This window comes from Artibeus jamaicensis, unplaced genomic scaffold, assembly GCF_021234435.1.
Source record: "Artibeus jamaicensis isolate MK-2021 breed Jamaican fruit bat unplaced genomic scaffold, CSHL_Jam_final contig_240, whole genome shotgun sequence".
Classification (NCBI taxonomy): domain Eukaryota; kingdom Metazoa; phylum Chordata; class Mammalia; order Chiroptera; family Phyllostomidae; genus Artibeus; species Artibeus jamaicensis.
The window spans coordinates 10,237,120-10,259,436 of record NW_026521506.1 but is presented as its reverse complement, the minus strand read 5'-3'; the positions used below and the strand labels follow the sequence as shown (position 1 = coordinate 10,259,436).

The window sequence follows — 22,317 nt, the reverse complement described above, 5'->3', positions numbered from 1 at the left end:
CCACCTTGTTTTATCTGGCCCGGCACCTTGTTTCTACCTGGCAGCAGCACCAAGCTCTCACTTAACTGTTAAGGAGCAGTTACATTTACATAGTCTTAAAATTGCACTCAGCCCTTTGAATGCAACCGTGAGGCTGATGTGGCCCCTGGTCAAAATGAGTTTGACACCCCTGCATTAGACTATAAAGTAACGTGCTTGCTTAACCAGCATGCCCGAACCTATGCATTCAAATGACTGCTGTCCCTCCCCAAAAAGGTCCACATGAGGGCTCCATCAGAGCAGCCCTAGGTCACCACATCCCTATGGCTGGAATCGCCATCAAGGCCTCCTGGCACATTCCTCTAATTCTCCTCACTAACAACAAATCTTTGTCATTTGTAGGTGAATTTATCTTTTTGAGACAGCTAGAAATTAATTGCCATGAGCAAAGATGCAAAAGTCACAACAGGTCCATGAGTGGCACAGAAGAAGAAACTGCAAGGTTTGCTTGATGGTGCAGCTTCAAGTCACCTTTCCTCACAGGTCTTCACAGACAATCAGAATGAAGAGTGACTTTCCTTTTCCTTGATTCTCCCTCGCTCCCTCTCACAACTTTCAGTCTTTTCCTCTTATGCTTTCCTTCGAAAATACCCTCGGCCCAGTGATCCTGTTCCTAGGTATTTATCAAAAGAGCTGAGGAGACTTTTGGCCAAGATGGAGGCATAGGTAGACACACTGTGCCTCCTTGCACAACCAAAATAAGGACAACAACAATTTAGAAACAAAATAACAACCAGAACTGACAGAAAATTAAACTGCGTGGAAGTCCGACAACCAAGGAGTTAAGATAGACACACTCATCCAGACAGGTAGGAGGGGTGGAGTCTGGCGGGCAGCTGGGTGGAGAGGAGGGGTCGTGGCAAAAAAAAGATGGCAGCAGGTGGACCCTGGGTGTGCTGGCGGTGGCTGGAGGGGCGTGGGGTGGCAATGGGCAGACCCAGCGAGGCAGCAATTGTGAAGCAGGGCACAGTGCGTAAGTTGGCAGGCGGATTGGCTGGTCCCGTATTCGAGTGCCGATAAACCAGGCGAAACTGGAAAGTGAGACAGACCACGCAACCCAGGGTCCCAGCGCTGGGAAATGAAGCCTCAAAACACCAATTGAAAACACCTGTGGGGGTTGAGGTGCCGGGAGAGACTCCCAGCCTCATAGGAGAGTTCACTGGAGAGATCCACAGGATCCTATAACGTGAACAAGCCCACCCACATGGGAAACAGTACCAGAAAGGCCCAGTTTGCTTGGAGGGAGCAGCAGAAGACACTGAAATGAAGGAAGGAGCAGCCAGCCTATCAAACGCACAGTTCAAGGCACTGGTGATCAGGATGCTCACAGAATTCGTCGAATTTGGTCGCAAATTAGATGAAAAAAATGAAGACCATGCTGAGTGAAATGAAGGAAAATAAATGCGCAGGGAACCAATAGTGATGGGAAGAAAACTGGGACTCAAATCAATGGAATGGACTCGAAGGAAGAAACAACCAAACAGAAAAGAATGAAGAAACAACAATTCAAAAAAATGAGGAGAGGCTTAGGAACCTCCAGGACACCTTTAAACATTCTGACATCTGAATTATAGGGGTACCAGAAGGGAAAGAGGAAGAGCGACAAGTGGAAAAGTTATCTGAACAAATAATAAAGGAGAACCTCCCCAATCTGGCAAAGGAAATAGACTTCCAGGAAGTCCAGGAAGCTCAGAGAGTCCCAAAGAAGGTGGACCCAAGGAGGAACACACCAAGGCACATAATCATTACATTAGCCAAGATTAAAATGAAGGAGAGAATCCTAGAAGCAGCAAGAGATAAGGGGACAGTCACCTACAAAGGAGTTCCCATCAGACTGTCAGCTGATTCCTCAAAAGAGACCTTACAGGCAAAAGGGGCTGGAAAGAAGTATTCCAAGTCATGAAAGGCAAGGACCTACATCCAAGATTGCTCTATCCAGCAAAGCTTTCATTTAGAATGGAAGGGCAGATGAAGTGCTTTTCAGATAAGGTCAAGTTCAAGGAGTTCATCATCACTAAGCCCTTATATGAAATGTTAAAGGGACTTATCTAAGAAAAATAAGATAAAAAACATGTATAGTAAAATGACAGCAAACTCTCAATTATTAACCACCACACCTAAAACAAAAACAAAAACAAACTAAGCAAACAACTAGAACAGGAATGGAGCCATAGAAATGGAGATCACATGGAGGGTTAGCAACAGGGCAGTGGAGGAGGAGAGAGGGGGGAAAGGTACAGAGAATAAGTAGCATAGACGGTAGGTAGAAAATAGACAGGGGGGAGGCAAGAACAGTATGGGAAACGTAGAAGCTAAAGAACTTATGACACGTGGACATGAACTAAAGGGGGGAATGTGGGTGGGAGAGGGTGTGCAGGGTGGAGAGGAATAAAGGGGGGAAGTGGGACAACTGTAATAGCATAATCAATAAAACATATTTTTTTAAAAAGCTGAAGACTGGTACCGAACAAATCTTACACACGCACATCCACAGCAGCACTAGTTACAATCACCAAAAGGTGGACACAACCCAAATGTCTCTCAACTGAATGTGTAAGGAAAATAGGGCATATCCATACAATGGGCTATTATTCAACCTTAAAAGGAATGAAGTACTGAAACATGCTACTACATGGATGCACCTCCAAAACATGTTATGACATGAAAGAAGTCAGATACAATAGGCCCTATATTGTATGATTCCATTTGTATGGAAACTCCAGAATGGCAAATCCATTAAGACAGAAAGTAGATGTGTGGTTGCCAGGGGCTGGGGAGAGAGAGGAATGGAAAGCAACTGGTTAATGGGGTATGAGATTTCATTTTTGGGTGATGAGAATGTCTTAGAAGGAGAAAGAGGTAGTGGTTGTACAACACTGTGAATGCACTAAATGTCACGGAATTGCTTACATTTAAATGGTTAATTTTATGTGAATTTTACCTCAATTAAAAAATGTTTAAGTACTTGATGTAAGTGGTCACCCTGGCAATCAGTTTCTTTATTTCCCAGGGTGCCATCATACCCCCTCCCCATCTCCTCCAATCAAGTCACCAGCTGAGACATGAAAGGAAGGAAAAACAAAAAACAAGTGATCTTCAACATGTGGTCATATGGTGAGGTCTCCGGCAGGAAAAAAAAAAAAAAACCCTGTGATTCGGTGACCTCAAGTGGTAAACTGCTAACCCCTTCATCAGTGGAAGGGAAAGCAGTCCCAATACTTCCTCCAATGCCACAAACTAAAGGGCGACCTCCCTGCACAGCCACCACACTGTTTCAGACAAAGGAGGAAAAATGAATCTGTTTTCCCTTGGCTAGCTCGGATATTCTCCCCTTCAAAAGGTCAAAGGCAAATCAGTCACATGCCTGCCTGTCATTTGGCCTGAAGGAGGAGGTGTTCCGAAGGTCTTTGGGAGGGTTTGGATGGCTTGGTGCTCCAGGACAAAAGACAAAGGCCTCACTATCTGGCCTCCAGTATCCAGCACTGTACCCAAAACTTAACAGGTGCTCAATAACTGCATGGTTCAATAAATCAATGAAGAAATGCCAGTACATCCTTCATGACCTCAGGAGAAATGGGCCTCACTTTAAACTAACCCAATATAGAAAATGCACATTTACAACCCAGATGAATATCAACATCTACTTTACAAAAGGATTCACTACAGGATACCTGTAAATAGTGACATTCCTTTGGGTATTTAAACAAGGATTTGCTTTCCAGACTCTTCCAGAACAGGGGCCTTGCACAAAATAAGGGAAGCTGTACACAAGGCTCTTGCTCACCTTCTCTGCCTGCAGAAAATGAAGCCCTTTGCAGCCTGTGAGACTTTGCCTTCATTTTCTGCCCAGTGGGATCTCTACTAGCGGAGGAAGAAGACAGTCTACAGAGTCTGGTCAGGCAAATGCTTGGGGATGAAAAGCAAAAAGCTGTAACAGTACCTCAGCCAGGCAGGGACAGTAAAAAAAAAAAAAAAAGTCCCAAATGCATCCAGGTGTAGGGGTTGGGAAAGTGGGGTAGTGGAGGGAACTTCCTCTCCAGCCTCCAACCTAATGGTGCTTCCTGCAGCCACTATGCCACTATCCAGTGCCTTCTTGAGATCTGGGGAGGAGGGATACAAGGACAAAAAAAGAGAGAACTACTCAGTCAAGGAATCAAGAAAGGGGCCTGATGATGGCTGCACAATACTGTGAATATACTAAGTGCCACTGAATTGTTTACTTTCAAATAGTTAAGGTGAATTATACCTAATTTTTTTAAAAAGGTCCTGAGTACTGTCCTCTCATGCCCCCAAAGCAGCCTTCGGAGCCAGGGTCCCCCTCCTGGAAGTCCATTCACTTCTGCCAGTGCCTCCTTTCCTGGGGTGTTGGGCCCAGGTCCTGGCCCTGCTTACTAGCACTTTCTCCAACAGCCAGACAGCGCTCTGCTTTTAATGCCACTTGACATTTGCATGGAAAAGATGTGGCCCAGTTTTAACACTCCCTTCAGCTGCCGGCCCCCATTGTAAAGCAACAGCTCCATCCCATAAAGTTGAGAAACAATGTCAAGATTTGAATGAAGGTGTTTTAGCTCAGAGAAGCTAGAAAGCATGTGAATTAAGAAAAGTCTTCTCTTGCTTCTGCAACAGGGACTAGCATTAGAGTTACTTTAAGGACACATCAAAAAACTGAATAGTAGTTGGGATGAGTTAATAGAGATGAAAAGAGAAAAAAAGTGTTTATTTCTAATTTCTTACCTACTTAAAAATGGTTTCAACATTCAAACTCCTTTCACGTTTTGGAGAAGGGGTCAGGGAAGTAAAGAGTTCATCGGCTTACTCAGGTGGCCTGAAAGAGCTTTATGTGGACCCGGAGGGGCCCTGAGACCCTTGGGAGGACAACCTCTAGTCCACGGAGGCCTGGACTAGAGCTGTTGATCAGAGAAGGAGCTTCACAGTGCTGTTTTTATTAAGTTGAGATGCTCTTGATGGTCATGTGTGCCAGCTTTTCCTGGGAATTGAGTGCCATGAAAACAACTACACATGCGTGTATAAGAGGGAGTACGTGTAAAGTATGGTATGTGGGAGGAGGCCCCGAGCCCTGCACCCTGAAGATGGTTCAACTAAAGGAATAGGCGTCATCACTGAACCAGGAAAATGACTGAATGAGCATCACAAAGTGCCTCTTTGCCTTAATAACAGGGGCCTGGGACCCCCCCCAAATGGGGGAAGGAAAAGCCAGTCCTCCTTCCCTGAGCCAGGGAGAGGCTGGGTCCAGCTGTAAGGCATGAGGCCTGTACACGGTGAAGGTGATTTCCGGGTTTAGCTGGCTTGCCTGGGGATGGAATGGAGGCTGGCTCAGCAGAGGCCAAGGCCTCCCTCAGTGGCATTCCATCATAACCCCTCCAGCTCTTATTAGTATGTAAATAGCACTTCCCATCTAGCCCTCTTTTCATGAAAACCTTCAGTTCAGGTTCTTTTGTTTTTTCATTATCGGCTACCTATTTAACCTTTGTTTGATAAACAAATGAGCCTCTGGTTGGGAGTCCAGAACTTTCTCTCTGGAGTAAGGGGAGCGGGGACTAACCAGGGAACAGGCGCGAGCAAACCCTTGGTCCTGTGGGCTCCCAGTTCCAAGGGGTTCTAACCACAAACATGAACACTTCCAAGGAGAAAGAAAAGAGAGTCAGTGATAGAACTACTAGATGCTTCAGGCAGTCTGAAGAAGTGACTACTGGAGGCCAAGCTGTGATGTCACTGAGGAGGCAGGGTTTCTTCCTTCAGAGGTCAAGTCATAGGAGATTGGCACTGAGCATGCCCAAAGCTAGACTTCCCTTCTTATCTTCCTCCCGCTGCCCAACTCAGTAGCTATCTAACTACAGACAAACAGCTGCCATCTGTTAATGAGAAAATAAATGCATGTTAGCTTGTGGCTGTTGCCATAGGCCTGAATACCAGACACTTTTCCAGAGGGGTTAGGTGAGGGAGGAAGAGAAAGGAATAGGGGGGAGGCACACAAGGGAACCTCACAGTTACCACAAACAAGGGCTATGAGAAATAGTGTCAGGAGGGGTCGGTGATCAGGGTTCTACTCTGATCATCGACAGGAGAAAATGAAAAAACAAAGGCAAAACACTTAAGTATCACTTCTTAACGACTGATACCCCATGCAAAGCGCAGGTCAATACATTTTGTCCTGAACTAAATCTATTAGTGGGATTGCTGTCCTACAAGGAGGCCCGGCCCACATGCCTTTGCTGGGAAGTGGGTCCTGGAGGGCAACCAGGGTGCTAAAGCGGATGCATGCAATGTGCACACTCACAGCACTAGGACAGGAGAAAGTGGGCCCTTGGGTTTTTTAAAGTTTATACAGACTTCTGAGAGATTTAAAGCTTGTAAAAAGGGCTGACACTCCTCACAGGAGCTGTTTGAGATGGAAGGAGATAAAGAGTATCTTCTCAGGAGTTCAGGGATCAGAGGCCAGCCCCAAGGACGATGGCTTTGAGTCTGGGCTGTGCTTACCGCTGAGAAAGCGCTTCATGGTGTCACTGCTGGCCAACTTCATGGCTGTTTGTCCCGAGTAGGTGGCCAAGGTGGGGTCAGCCCCATAGGACAGCAAAAGCCACATGGTCTCCAGGTTGTCATTGACCACTGCATCATGAACTGGCCTGTGTAGGTGATACAGGGTGAGGAAAATAGGGCCCAAGTGGGAACCTGGGTGTGTAGACCTCAGGCTACCTTGTCAAGGGAAAGTAAAATGAGATGACTGCAGCATAATGTGGGGTAAGACTTAGAGCAGAGGAACCACCTCTGGCCTATATCTCCCACTACATCTCTCTACCTCTTTCTCTTCCTGCGTCTCTTTCCCCCCCCTCTCCTTTTTCCCTCTTACATTCTCCCTACATCTTGAGATAGTCTCTATGGCACGTTGGAGCTCCACTGGTGGCTCTGAGGTTCAGGACAGAGCGGGCCCCTGACTGAGGATAAACTTAAAGCAGATGGTTAGATTTATGAACAGAAGGACCCATGTGCGGGGATTAGCAGAACAGCTCCACACACCAGGTGGTGGCCGAGCAGAGCCAGAGTCCTTTCACCCAAGTCCCCTCACTTAGTATGTGGCTCAGGTCTCAATTTTGCCCAGGAAGTAAGCCCTCTGACAGAACAGAGGAGAATGGGTACAATTTCTTTAAGGCAAAGAAAGGCGTCTTTTAAACAGTGTATAGAGATCAAATCTGGATGTTACCGTAAGGTCAGCCTCCTTGTTTCTGAAGCCTGAGATTCTGCCTGAGACAGGTGCACCACCAGGATGGCTTGGGGAAAGCTTGAGTGATCTTCCTGGTGAAGCTGCATCTCATGGGTTGATCCCTAGACAACCCCAGCTTCCCCTTGGTAAATGATGTGGACTGAGCAGCGAGGAACACATCCACCCCTGCCCTAACCCAGTTTTCCCTGCAGTCTGCAGATGTCTTCCCAAAACGTCCCCTGACAGGCCCCCTGTGCAACTTGCAGCCTAGCGGCGTGGCTTGCTGCAAAGGTCTAGACTGGGACTGAGCTGGGGGGGGTGGGTGGGAGAGGCAGGGGAGCATGCCTTGTGCCATCCTGTGCACTGCAGTTCACATTGGCCCCATGTTCCAGCAGGATGTTCAGAATGTCGGTCCAGCCCCGGGAGCAGGCTTCATGTAGGGCCGTGTAGCCAGCATTGTCGCGGTGATTCACGTCCTCACTGTCTTTCTGGAGGCAGTAGAGAACAACATCCTGTGGGGACAAGGATAGCAATGTGAGCAAAAAGTGACCCAATTCACGAAACCACCCCAGTTACGTTCTGGGAGAATCTCTGTGCCTGACCTTTATTCCACATACCAACAGACAAGTCTCAAAATCTTTTGTCAACAAAGTTACAGTCCTGAGCTGCCATTCCCAGGACCTTGGCTCTGGACTGTTTTTCTCAAGCAGTGGGGAGGCATTTCTTATGACCGAGAACACTCATCTGGGTGTGGGTTATTGGGGTGAGATCTTCAGAGAGGCTCACCTACCCACCCAGAACCCAAACCCTGAGGCCTCAACTCCCTGAGCACCGGTTCCCCAGTCTGGGGTTCTGCAAGGCCAATGAGACATGCGGTAGTAAGCACAGACTCTGGTGGTAATTTGAGAACAAGGAAGAAAGAATGGGTTCAAGTACTACATCTGGGTGCTGGCTTTCATCATTTTAAGTACTATCTCTAGATGCTTATCCCAGCCCTCCCCTCAAATCCAGACTGTTCTGAGTATAATTCAGTGTGGTCATTCATCCGTGTAGTAATTATTAGCTTCCCTGGGCTGAGATGATAGGACCAAAAGTGGGACTCTGGGCCTGGAAGCATCCTAGCCAGTCTGGGATACCGCTGGTGAATAAGCTGAGGGGGAGGAGAAAGGCAGCCCTTCTTCTGAGAGAAGAGCCACAGCAGCTACCAGGGGCCTATCATCAACCCTCGTAGGCCCTGATGAAAATGGCCCACTCAGTCATCCTGACTGACGGCTAGCTCATGGATTGGCTGGTAGAATGAGTGAGCAAGTGTGCCTGTCAGTATGTGTGCCTGCATTGGTGGTGTTGCCTCCTGGAAACAGGAGCTGTCACACTGCCTGTCCCTGACAGGAGCATAAGGCCCCCTACTCTTCTAACCACTGTAGATGTTCGCATCTTCCTCAGATCTCAGACGACCGCTCCCACCTTCCCGGGATGGGCTGCCCTACTGCTCTGGCCTTGTCCTGGTTGGTTCACCTCCAGTTCCCTGTTTGCTGGTTTGGCCCCAGGTTTAAAAAAATTAATCTTGTGGGCAGGGGTTGCTCATCATTTTGTCTTTCAGTCTCCCTGGGCAGTTCTCCAGGGCCCCATACTATATACTCAAGAAAGACAGTGGCTTGCCGGAGAGACATTGTTGAGGCAGCTATTCTATGCAGACCAGCCTGGCTGGGAGTATGGCTGTCTTGAAATGAGTCTGTTATAGGCATCAGAAGCCTAACAAAAAAAGAAGGACCTACTCTATAAACCAGAAGTCCCACCCTTATGAACAAATTCTGAGGAAATACAAAGTATGGTGGTCCAAGTCACAAGATCAAGAGAGTTTGTATGGCAAAAAGTGGGAAACAACCAAACTGTCCAACATTATTTCATGATGGTAAATGAGTTAGGCTTCCACCCCTACCCTGGTACTTGGGAATCAAAAGAGCCCTTGATGTGAATTCAGACTCATGTCTATGCAGTAGTTCAGTGATCTTAGACATGACACTTAACAATGCTTAGTCTTGATTTTTACACCTGTAAAATGGGGCTAACAAAACCTGCCTCCACAGGCTTATGGTGACGATGCAATGATACGAGGTTATCAGAGCTCTTACCATGACAAAATAAGTGCTCAATAAAGCCAACTTCCTTACTTGCTTTGTTTCTGATTCCCAGGGAAGTAGTTTACAGTGGAGTGAGCCCAGCCCTACCTTCCAACATACTCTTGAGTCCTCCACTACTGGAAGCCAACATGAGGGGATGCTAGATGAAGATATGAAGAGTGAACAACAATCACCCCTCTTTGTCTCCAAGTGGGGGAGCCAATGCACAGGGAAATTCAAGAAAACATAACTTTCCCAAACCCGTTTCTAGCCTAGAAATGTATTGCATGATATTGTGTTACCATTTCAATCATGTTCACCCCAAATTGCCATCCAAATGAGCATGCATTCACATACACCATGCCAGGGGCAAGGAGGCCTACAGCAGCATAAGGAGGCCACCTGGGTTCAAGTTCCAAACACAGCCCTGCCCAAGCCGAAGAAGGGCCTATGGGAAAAGTTTCTCCACATATGCTAGGGCAGTTGCATCCTGTGGCCAGAAGCATCTTACCTTATAGCCAAGACGTGCCGCCCGCTGCAGGAGGGTCTCACCCGCATTTTTGTTCACTATGAGCCGACGTGCCTCTGGAGGAATCTGCCGGGATGCAGGGGATTCTGAGGACTCCTCTAGGCTGGCACTTCGGGACTTGGAGGGTGTGCATGGTTCCGTGGGCTTCACTGAGGTGGGAGACTTGGGAGATCGTGTCTTCTGCTGGTTCCAACGCCCTTTGCCCTGGAAAGCAGAGATGTAGTCCTGGATCAGCACGGGTTCCTGTTCACTTCTACCCAGTGAGCAGATGCTAAGGGTCTCAAATTGTCAACCACACAACTAAGGAATAATGAAGGGATTGGAAATCAGAGATCCAGGGGACAGCTCAGCTTCTCTCAAGCACCCTGCATGCCTTCTTCACCCACCTCAATCTCTATTTATTGAGGTTATTTTAAAAAAGATTTTATTTATCTCTAGAGAGGGGGGGAGGGAGGGAGAAAGAGAGGAAGAGAAACATCAGTGTGTGGTTGCCTGTTGTGTGCCCCCTATGGACTGTGGGGGCGACCTGGCCTGGAACCCAGGCACGTGCCCTGACTGGGAATTGAATCGGCAACCCTTTGGTTACCAGGCCTGCGCTCAATTCACTGAGCTACACCAGCCAGGGTTATTGAGGGTTTTATAAGTCATCTTTATAAATAAGCAGAAGACAACTAATAAGAGAGTAAAGATAAGCAGAGACAACTATCTTTGACTGAAGAGGTACAGCTGAAGAAGCATGCACTCTCGTTGCAAAAACCTTCCCTCATATCTAACCCTCACCAGGCTTTCCCATCTTCCACCACACTGTGTCCCTAGGTCACACTCATGCCCACCTGGGGCGATGAAGGGCACTCCGGTTTGGGATTCAGACAGATCCAGGTCTGAATCTTGCCTCTGCCATCTACCAGCTGCAAGGCTCAACCTCTCTGACCCTCACTTTTTCCCCTGCGGGGTCTTTGAAATAATGAACTAGAAAGGTTCCAGAATGAGGCACAGGGTGGGTGCTCACAAACACATTAGAGTCTTTCCTTCATAAATGACTGCCCCACATCTCCTTTTTCCTCTCGCTTGAACTGAAACGTGTAGAGCAAGTCCCCATGACTGTCCCACCATGGTCATCACATCTCCAGAGACAAGTAAGTTATCTCCTTAGTTCACGGGTCTTCATACGTAGAAGACCTGTGCTCCAGGAGCTGCATTCAGGAACTAGACCCAAGAAGCCTCATCTGAACCCAGACCTCATTTAGATGATGAAATTCTTAATTGAAGCTGATGCCAGCATTGGCTGACACTTTGAGGGGCCTTGGGAAATGTGGGTGTGTCTTACATGTGAGGGGCACAGGAATCAGACTGTGTGCACTTGTCAGACTCCAAGATGGCCCCCAGTGACATTCATATTCTTGCAGAGCTCCCTCATGCAGTGGCTAGAGCTGACCTTGTGTAGCCAACAGGAGGTTGCAGGGATGACGATATGCGACTTCCAAGCCTAGGCCCTAAAAGGCAATGTGGCTTCTGTCTTGCTTTCTTTTGGATCACTCATGCTGCAGGGAAGCCAGTTGCCATGTCATAAGGACACGGAAGCAGCCCTTTGGAGAAACCCATGGGCAAGAACAGGATATCCCCTGATGAGACCCAACATCAACTTGCCAGCCATGTAAGGGAGCCACCCTGGACACCCCGACCCCAGTCAAGCCTTCAGATGAATATACCTGACACTTTGACTACAGCCTCATGAGACCCTAAGCCAAAGCCAGCTAAGCTTCTCCTGAATTCCTGACCCTCAGAAACTATGTGAAATAATGTATGTTTACCATTATATGAAGCTGGCTAAATTTCAGGATAATCTGTTACACCGTAATAGATAACTAATACATTCCTCGGTTTATCCAAACCCCTCAGGGCATCAAGGTCTCACTTAAATCTTATGTTTTCTACAACATTTTACAATACTCTAGTCCCCGTTTTCTCTGCATACCCAGAACACCTACTCTGAATCACATAATCTTGTGCCTGATGCCTGACTGCCTTAATTTTCTTCCATCGTTTCACGGGCAAGTCTGTCCTCCTCTGCTAGATTTTAAACACCTTGAAAGTATGGTTTATATTATCATCCTCTCTTTTGGTCCTTACAGCACTTGACTCAGAAATGGGCATGTCATTGCAAGAAATATTTATTGACCTGATTGAAGCCAGGCACATGCAGAGCCCTAGGTAGCCAGAAAAGTTGGCTAGAAAGAAATGAACCCAGGATAGGAGAGCCCAGGACATTTGCTTCCTCTGGTAAATCCCAAGAAGACAAGAGTCGCTATCGATCCCGATTCCAAAGGAGCAGAGAGGTACAATCACTAGCAAAAAGGCACCAGTTAGTGTAGAATACTGTTCTACTGCCAGGAAGACAAAGGTGTGTATAATGGCAGTACTGAAGGATGCTGGGTAAAGTGCCCCAATGTTTGCTAAGCCAAGCCTGTAGCCAAAGGGTGACTCTCATTCTAGGGGCCAGAGCTATGAGAGACAAGGGAAACTGCCTTAAGAGGGAAAGGAACAAGAGCAAACGGGGGCCACCTCCCCCTCCCCACCCCTGTCCTGGTTCAGAGCCCCCTGTGGGAAAAAGCCTTTGGCCAGTGCCCTAGCTTTAGTGTTGCGGGCGTGTCCCCCGCCCACCCCTGGGCCCCCTTGCTTCCCACTGCAAAGCAAAAGCACAGTGCCATGGGGGCAACTGAAGCAGGTGGTGGTGAGTGGGAGAGAAAGGAGGGAGGGAGAAAGGGAGGCCCTGTGAAGGGACAAAACCTCTCAGGAAGGAACATTTCAGTGGACATACTGGCAGTCAGAGTAACCAGATGAAAGCAGCAGCATGTGCTTTTGAATGTCAGGTGGCTGGTTACCTTTGTGTGGCACAGGGCCATCTCAGTGTTGGGGGAGCAGGGGAAAGGAAGGGAGACTCCCATATTTTGTCAGAACTGCTCAGGCTTACAGGGTTTCCCTGCCCAGCTGCCCCCTCCCCCAGTGTCTCCAGGATACAGATAGAAGCCACCCATTCACTGGGTGGAGCCATATGGAAAGAAGAGAGTGGGGTGGGGGTGGGGCTCCGAGGGGTAGCCAGGCTTGCCTGAGGACCCAACTGTCACTCAGGACCACAAAGCATAAGTCCCTGAACTTCTGTAAGCCTCAGTTTCCTCACCATAAAAAAGAGGACAACAGCACCCACCTCCAAGAGTCACTGTGAGAACTGAGAGCGATCATGTGAATGGTGCGCTCAGCACACACCTGACTTCCCTGCTTCTCCCCCATCCCCTCTGGGAATGGTCACTGCTACTTTTCTGCTCCATGCCTCTGTCCCCTCATTCTTGTCTAGGCCAAAGCTCAAAGATGTATACCAACCTCAGAAAGTGCTTCATAATTATCAAAGCCTTTAACATCATTGCTTCTCCTTTGTTCTCTAAGCACCCATGGAGTATCATCTCCTTTTTAAAAAAATTGTTTAAAGATTACTTATTTATTTATTTCTAGAGAGAGGGGAAGGGAGGGAGAAAGAGAAGGAGAGGAACATTGATATGTGAGATACATCAACTGGTTGCCTCTTTCACATCCCCATTGGAGGACCCGGCCTGCAACCCAGGCATGTGTCCCAACTGGAAATCGAACCAGTGACCTTTTAGTTCACAGGCCAGCACTCAGTTCACTGAGTCACACCAGCCAGGGCTCATCTCTATTTTTAAAGATGAGAAAATAGGTTTGTGTACCTCATCTGAGCTAGAACCAGATTCCAGAATGGGGAAGAAGAAGGGGAAAGGAGAGGAAATGAGCACCTGGTCACTCACCTTTCGGCAGTAGCACTCAGGGACCCCCTGGGAGCTGGAATGAGCCGGAAGAAGCACAACCACCGTAACAAGCCCAATGTACCTTTTTTTTTATTGTCAATGACAAATACTTATGGGCGTACATTTGAACCCAAAACCTTCACTCCTTTTCAGTCTCATCCTCCAGCAACCTTTGTCTGGACATCAACTACCTTGCTCCTACAACTTGTTTTCTACCTTGACTGACTCGGAAATCTCCATGATTTATTCCCAGTGAATTAAGCCCAGACAAAAGCTTCTTGATTGGATGTTAACAAGCTATTCCGGTTAACATCCTACCATATTCTTTAAGACTTCCTTAACTCAAAGGAGACCCGAGATTGTCAAGGAAAAGCCATCATGAGCCAAACCCTATACTTTGCAAACACTTGTTGTTAGCTCTAACTTTAGTGCCCATTCTTCCTATCCTCCCTTGAACCTTTCTAGAACTAGTTTCAAATACTTTAATAAACATGGGTTAATTCGATCCTCCCCATTATTTTCTCTCTTTCTCTCTCACTCACTCAGAGACGCCTCTGGAAAGCCTGCAACCCTAGCCCACTCTCCCTCCCCACAACTCCCCTTAGCAAGCGACATACCTTTGCCTCTTCTGAGACATTCACCATGTGCTTGGTCTTGCACTTTCGTTTTCCTGATGGCTTTTCTGAATTTTCAAGGCAGGCTGGCTCCCCCAGGTTGTTTGGGAGGAAACCATTTGGCGAATCCGAGATCCCCTGGGCTTTGTTGGGCAAGAGAAGGTTCCTGTTCCTGAGGTGGTGCTCCGAACTTTGGGAGGAAGTCTTCTGCTTACGGGCCTTTAAATCTGAAGACAAGAACCAGGAAAGAATGGATGACAGGGAAATGGAACACAGAAAAGCAAATGAATCAGAAGAATTTGGGAATTAGAATCTCAGTACAAAGTTGTGTAACTATCAGCTACCTGTATTAGTGTGGTGCTGGCAAGTCCGCTAAATACTTCTTAAATGGATGGATACCGTATTCCAGTATCAAAGTCCCTCCTCTAATAAGCAGGTGACAACTCCCAGCCCTGGCCAGAGAGGGTGGCCCATCTGGTTGTCCCCAAAATGAGGGTAATTTTTTAAAGATTTCCCCATAGCCCAGAGCAAATCAGAACTTCCTTTTCAGTTTTCTCCATGTCGCCTTTGCCTCTTTCTCCATTCTAATATGAAAACAAATTTAGAGGCTCTGCTGAAATGAAGTATGAAGCATAATGGGGTGGAAAGTAAATGGTAGGAGGCTGCCTTCATAGCCTCACTTTTATCCACTTGACTGCCCTGTTGGTCACTCCCCGAGGACACAAAGATTAAAGGTACATAAACTCCCTAAAACCAGAAAGTACCATGGGGACTTAGCTGGTGGGCAACACAGAAACCTGCTGATCACTTGGTTGGAAATCAAGTTATTGGAACACACTGGTTGACATCTTTAATTCTAGCCACAGGTCACTGAAAAAAGGCACTTTTTCATTACAAAAAGTATGGTTGTGATTCGTACAGCTCTTTCCCGCTCCAGAGCAGAGATCCCTGATTGGCACTAGGAACCCCATTACCAAGAGCCTCATTGCCCGGTCAGTCCTACACCCCACATGCACAAGGGATAGACTGGCTTTACCCCTATCTTTAGCTAACATTAGTGTTATGTGGCCTGGCCACTAGCTGTGTGACTGGCTTCAGACAAGTCATAACCTCCCCAAAGCCTCAGTTTCTACGCATGTAAAATGAGGAGAATATAATCTACATCATGGAAAAAGTACAAGAATTAAATGAGGTAACATATTCAAAACCCCTTTGTAAAGTGCTAGAAAGAATGAGGCATCGCTAATGTATTATTTAAGTGTAAATTCTGTAGGTAGGGCCATGCCCATGTGTTCTTTATCTCCTCCACAGGATTGACCACCACGCCTACCTAGCACATGGCAAATTACCAGCATGTCTGTCAAATGAATAACTGCAGCCTTGGATTCTCCACTTGTAAACTGAGGGAGTGGTACAAGATCCAAGAAGTCACATGTGACATTGCCAAGGGCATATCCAGATGTGGGAGGGCCGTAGGTTACGCAAAGCTTTTAGGAGGCCAAGCTGTTATACCACTCCTTTCCCCTAACTCGCCCCAACCCGCTGGTGGGTCCCCATACCCTTCTTAAGAGCTACTGTACTAGATGGGTTGTAAGGGCATTTCCAGGCAATATATTCTACACCAGGGCTTCTGATGCAACAAGTTTGGGCTGGGGCAAAATAGGGAGAACAGCATCGTGCCTTGTGAGAACCTCAGGAAACAGGGGGAAGTCGTACTACAGCATTCAATGCCACAGAAAAAGCAGCAGCCCCTACCCCATTACCCAGGCCAGGGCAGGCTCTGGAGTTTATTCATTTGTGGTGGAGCAAGGGCTTCCTAGTAGTGCAGAAAGGAACAGAGAATGGAGGTAGTAGGTGTGGGAGTGGGGGTGGCTCTTCCTATCCTCTCTGCAGGTCAAAAAAGGAGAAAACACAAGCCCAGAACCAAAGGAAAGGTCATGAAGCTCAGATGGGAGTAAGGTGACCTGTCTACTTTGGCCTCTGCTTGACTCTCTGATGTGCACTGAAAAATAGGTGGTTAGTCATAGCAGGGATCAGAGAAGCTCTTTTTGAGAACAGAGATGTCTGCCAGGCAATTCCTTCATGAAGATGCCATCATCAGATCTGGAGGAAGGTGACCAGACCATATGCTAAAGCCAACAGCCTCACTGGAAACCCTTCGACGCAGAGATGGAGGGAGAATGACCTACTTGCCAACAACTGGAACTGCCCCCAAGTCAAATAGGAGGCCTTGCTAGGTAGTGTCCTCCAGGTTCCTGGAACTGTTTAAGGAAAGTCTACCTGCCCAAACGTGCTGTAGGATCTCTGTACTGGATGGAAAACTGGACCAGGCAACTCAAAGGTTCTTCTGATTTCAAAAGCTCCTAGGTTCAATAAGAAGCTCCCACGTTTCTACAAAACTAGCCCTCATTATAAAAGACTGGTGATACAAAACTCCTCTTCACCCTAACACAAGTGGCTGCGGCCAGCGGCTTGACAATTCATTCCTGACCAATCCATTATGGCTCTGACAGAAAAAAGGAAAAATTATCCCCATTGTTCCTCAGAGGTGATGAAAATTAGCTCAATTACTCTCCTGAGTGTAGGGATGGGTATCATATATGTCTCTAAGCAGAGCCAGAAATGAGGTTTAGGCTTCTTTGCATTATAGCAAGTCCAGTATCCACTACCTACTCCATATGCGGTATTCATTTTCGCTAATCAGGAGACTGTGGATCTTTACCAGTAGCTCAGGATGAATACATTACAGAGGACAATCAATTGTTGCTTCAAGGGCAGAGGTCAGAAATAGAGAGTGAGAGACAGAGGTGCTTTTATTTTGGAGCCCAGAGATTCGTTTTTTGGCTCATCGAGAAATTCATTATAGGAATGCTACTGAACAGCACTTAGCAAAGTATACTGGTATTAGCTAGGTGACAGGCTGTGCCTCCACGATGACATACCATAGCGTCTGATGTGGCCTAACAAAGTCTGGTTTTCTCCTTGGGCTGCCTGCTTTTCCAACTCAGGTCCAACAAAATAATACCACCTCAGGTCACATGAAAGCTTCATCCTCCCTCTTAGTAACCTTTGTAGCTTTAAGGGAGAAAGCAAAGTTGTACCTCCTTCTACTTGAAGTTCTTCTGTTAGGTTGAGGAAACCATTGTACTTTATTTTAGTTTAAAATCTGGAGACATCCCAGAAAAGCCAATTAATATGCTCTTTCTTCTTGAACCTATAATTCTAGGAGAGAGAGAGCCCAGCCTCCCTAAAGACCCGACTCCCTCAAGCAAACCAGAGAACTCCCTAGTATTGAGCTGTACCATGCCAGTGTGTCACTGTGGCTTTGCCCACAGGTTCAGACTTTTATAAGAAATTGGAGGGCTTGGGCCTACATGTCCTCAGCTCACTTTCAGTTCAGTCTGAACTCATTCAATCTCAACCCCAGGGCAAAACTTCAGACTGGCATTGAATGACCCCCTCTGGCAGCTGGAGGTCATAGCACCGGGTTTCCACGGGTGCCAAGGCCTTTACCAGGCATAGAAAAGGCAGAGGTTGGAACACCCAAGATGCCTAAGGGCACTCCAAAGCCAAAGTCACTGTGGCTTGGAGACGGGTGACAGCAACTCCCTGGGGCAGCATCCCCTGGCTGGCCTTACCTGCTCTCCCTTTCTGCTGCTGCTCTTCTTCTTGCTCGGTCAGGTACTCCCCAGTCTGATATTTTCGGTTCTTCTGCCGTCTCCGTTTCTTCCTCTTCACCAGACCTTCCTCCTCATCTTCCTCCTCCTCCTCATTGGTGTCCCACATTTGCCGTGCAGCCTCTGTTCTCCAGGGCATTTCGCGGGCTCGACACAGGTGCCTGCGGCCCTGGCTCAACAGAGTCTTATCCTGGGCATGGTGGCTGCGATACTGGGTGTCTCGTTGGGTCTTTCTCACCTTCCGACGCTTAGCTGGGATGGGGGTCACCTCCTCTTCCTCTTCTGTGGGGAAGACTTCCTGGCTTCCCATGTCACTGTCTGCCATTCCAGCAAAGGAGCTACAGATGCTTCCTGCAGATGGAAGTGCAGAAGGTGGTCAGGTACATTTTGAAGGGACAAAGTATCATGTTGAAGCAAGTGCCCTGGATTAGGAGTCTGAAGGTCTGGGTTCGAGTTCAGACTCTGCCAGTTATTAGCGGTATGCTGTAGAAAAGTTCCTTTTGTTTCCTCATCTGGAAAATAGGGATACTGTTCTCTGCCTTACTGACCTCACAGGCCTGTTTTGAGGCTCAAAGGAGATATTTGCCTGTAAGTGCTTTACAGAGTCTAATATATCACATAACTAGCAAGTATCCGAACCACACACCCTTCCTCATCCATGGTGCCACTCTGTTTCGTTCCACAGACTCTTACTTAGTGCTTACAAGGTGCCGAGCATTTTGTGAGGTGGCAAGAGAGGGCCACAGGTCCCTGCCTTTTGGGATATTAGGGTTTAGAAGAAAGCGAGGCAAGGCAGACTGGCATGGCGCACCCCCACCCCTGCTCACTATGTGACCACCAATCTTGCTGACAGAGCCACCCTAAAGAAACACACCTGTCACAAAAAAAAAAAGTCTCAGGAAAAGCAAAACAAGGAGGAGTTCCTTTCCTGTGACAGTGCCTGGGTTTGTCTCACCTAAATGTTCCTCAGCCAGACCCTCTTCCCTTACATTGACCCCTCCTCCTATTGAGTGGCCAAGAGTCCAGGGGTGGAGCTTTCTGTCTGGTACCTCCCTGCCCCCTCCAGCTGCAGCTGTTTCTCACTGCTGGCAAAGCATTTCCCCCTTCACTCCCCACCACCCCAGGATGATGGTACCTTTCCTGCCCTCCTCTGCCACCTTGCCAAGAGGCCACCTTCCTTCCCACTCCTTCCTTCAATTCTGCTAACAACAAAAGTACGATCCTAAATTGGCCCAGTTTAGCACTACAGGGGATCTGACATCTCCCTGAGAAGCAGATCTGAGACACCATCCTCTTTCTCCCAAGGCTTGGCTATTAACTTAACACTCTCCAAAGCCAAGTGAGGTCAGCAGAAGAAAGTAATGGTTCTAGGCAAACAGAGTGGCCCTTGACCAAAGCTTCAAGTCAGTCAGGCCACTTAAAGATAGCAAACATTCAGCAAACTTTCCATTATACAGACCAGGCAAGGAACAAGGTGTCCTGGTTAATCTAATATTCTGATTAATACAGAATCACCATAGAGATCACACAGAAATCACTAATTTCCAAAGAATCAAATGCAGTACAATGTGTTTAACACTAAAATGGCACCGGCCACAATGTAATCACTCTTCAATGATTCAGAGGACACTTAAGGATTTTGTGAGGCCTCCAGGCTGTCATTATGAGCCCCAATCACCACTGCACTCTCTGCGTGCTGAGGTCCCAGTTAATATAATGTCAGATAACTGAGTTTATGCTGTGTCCTGCTTTCCCGTTCTATCTACTTTGCACGAAAATCTGGGCGAACCAGGGCGACCATTTCCAGCACTATGTACCAACATGGCAGCTAGCGGAAAAAAGCAGTGGCTAGAAAGGCCTATCCTTTTACAAACACTGGGGGTTGACCAATACAAATTCAGGGGACCAAATGTGACTCTGCTGGCCCTGACCATACAATGACTATTTCCGATTTTCATGATGTCTGTCACACAGGGCAGTACGATAGAGGCCCAAAGATTAAATGTCTGTGCCTGAGATTGGCCCCAATAGTCGTCAGATGCCAAAGCTTGGAGTTGAACCAGTCTTCCCAAGTGGCACAGGCCTTTCCTCTTTCTACCAGTGGCTGCCAACAAAAGATGTCACATCCCTGTTCTGAAAATCTAAGTAAAATGGTAAAATCTTGGGCAATTACTCCTCCCACCCCCGCCCTGGGCTCTCTTATTTCCACCAGGAGCTGGGCATCTTGGTACAGTGAATGAAATTCCCAAGTCTCCACCTGGGCCAATCACAAAATCACTCGGCCAGATTTCTACCTTTCCTAGCAGTGTCAACATGGACCACAGCCGCAGGCTCACTCACCAGACTGACTGCGTGTCCGGGTGCTCAGAACCACGGGGATGAAGTCACGGAAACTGCTCTTTGCTTTCTTCTCCAAGGAACCTGAAGTGATGTGTGGTTTCAGGGCGGAAGGCAGAAATGTCACAATCGGAGTCTAAGGACTGGAAAGCCTCCCTGAGAGGCTCAGATGAGAAAGTCAAGGGAGGGTCTGTGTTTTCCCTGGGTTTCAGTTATCAGCTCCTCTTATGCTGCTATCACCTACATATCTCTTTTAGAGAAGGAGCATTTCCCAGTGCTTTTTGAAAACTGGGAGTTGGGTCACTTTTGCTGACACAAAAAAAAAGGCAGTGCATCAAACAGATTCACCAGAAAGTAGAAGGCCAGTCTGCCTGTATGACTGTGTGGCTACTGCATCTCCACAAAGTTCTAACCGAGCTGGAGCAGGTCCCAGAGAAGGGCAACCTCAATGAATCTTAGAGTATTGAGCGAGGCAGGAAGAAGGGAACAGGAAGCAGCAGACAGAGGGTAACTGCTATGTAAGAACAGACTAGAAAAGAGGCAGACCATGCCATGCAGGCAAGGCCATGAACACAGGCTACTGTGGGCAGAAATACTCGGGTTTCTCTTTCTGATCAGGGCACCAAGGGACTATTAGTGGCAGAGAATACAGGTTACGAACACACCTCTCCACCCTAAACATCTTGTGTATCCCTAAATAATAAGGGTTTCAAATTTCTCTAAACCCTTCACCCTTCCACCTAGCTAGCTATTAATTTTTAGTTTTTCTGCATTGGGACTTTTCAAATATACCGAAGGTAAAAGACACAGTGTGATGAACCCCTATTCTGCTGTCTCACCTCAGTCCTCATTAAACCCATTTCTTCTCTGAGCCTAGATCTATCGCAGAATAATGGGTTGCCTAATCTGTTGCAGAACTGACTTTTGTCTGTCTGAAAACCGCCTCTCTCAGCCTTCAGAGTATGCCCTATTCTAGCAACCGGGGTGAGGCAAATAAGGCGCCTCTCCCTCCTCTCTTGCCTTTGATTTCAAAGGTGTCAATTATACTCCCCTTCCACAGTGAGGAAGTCTCGCTTTTTGGTCAGTCTCAGAGGCCCTCCTCCTGGCCTGCCAGAATGATCCCTCTGCAGCCCAGCCCAGAGGGCCCGCACTCAGGGGCCTACCTTCTTCTTGGCCCTCTGCTCGTTTTCCTGGAGACTGGGACTCCAGCTTTGCAGGCTTCCGGTGCTTGTGCTTTACCCTGACTCCATTGTGCTCTTTTCCTGAATCTGACGCCCCCCTGGGGCTTTTCTTGGTGAGTTCCTGGGAGTCACTAGATGGCTTCCGGCACTGTGAAGAGAAGAGAGGGTCAGGTCTGAGGTTAGTTTTGCTTTTTAAGAAAGCTCTCCTAATTCTGAGCCCTGTGCCCCGATTCTGACACATGGACAGGAGCTGACCAGGTGAGAGCTGCAGGAAGGGGCTGCTTGCTGCCTTCCACAGTGTGCTACAGAGGTTTTCTGAACTGAATCCTGTGCCCTAGCTAATCCTCATGGCCATCCACACCCCATCATTTTAAACAGGTCTATAGAATCTGCATTCACATGATGAATAAACACTCAAAGTCATTTTAAAAGGTGAAAAGTCAGGCCCCATAATCTCTATATCCAAACAGCAATAGAAAGACAGGCAGAAAACGAAAATGCCTCTTCTGCGAGTTGGGTGACTACATTGTTCATATAACTTCACTGAGCATGGTACTGACACCAACAACTGAAAAGAATTTGTTCTATGGGCCAACTCAAGAAAAATTCTCTATTTTCACATGCAAATTAATGCCAGAAAACAGCAACTAAAGTTCAACTTAGGCAAGAAGAAAAATACGATATAGGAGCAATAGAAATCTCTCCACACATACAAAAGACATGAAAAAGGCCCAGGCATTATGAATAAAGCCACTTTATACTCTGCAGCACTTCCAACTTTTC

General features: G+C 47.4%; 1 protein-coding gene across 7 annotated transcripts in view; it reads right to left on the bottom strand.

Moving 5' to 3' along the window:
* Window positions 1-22,317, bottom strand: part of BCORL1 (BCL6 corepressor like 1) — a 64,380-nt gene that overhangs the window by 8,760 nt on the left and 33,303 nt on the right. For 6 of the 7 annotated variants that reach the window (XM_037147100.2, XM_037147099.2, XM_037147102.2 and 3 more), the window contains 7 exons: window positions 21,517-21,682; window positions 20,357-20,437; window positions 17,978-18,367; window positions 14,343-14,566; window positions 9,890-10,111; window positions 7,604-7,770; window positions 6,538-6,683 (listed from right to left, as the gene is read on the bottom strand). In XM_037147100.2, the coding sequence (XP_037002995.2) occupies window positions 6,538-6,683; window positions 7,604-7,770; window positions 9,890-10,111; window positions 14,343-14,566; window positions 17,978-18,367; window positions 20,357-20,437; window positions 21,517-21,682 (1,396 nt within the window). The remainder of the gene's footprint in view (window positions 1-6,537; window positions 6,684-7,603; window positions 7,771-9,889; window positions 10,112-14,342; window positions 14,567-17,977; window positions 18,368-20,356; window positions 20,438-21,516; window positions 21,683-22,317) is intronic. The other variant, XM_037147107.2, reaches the window with a different exon arrangement.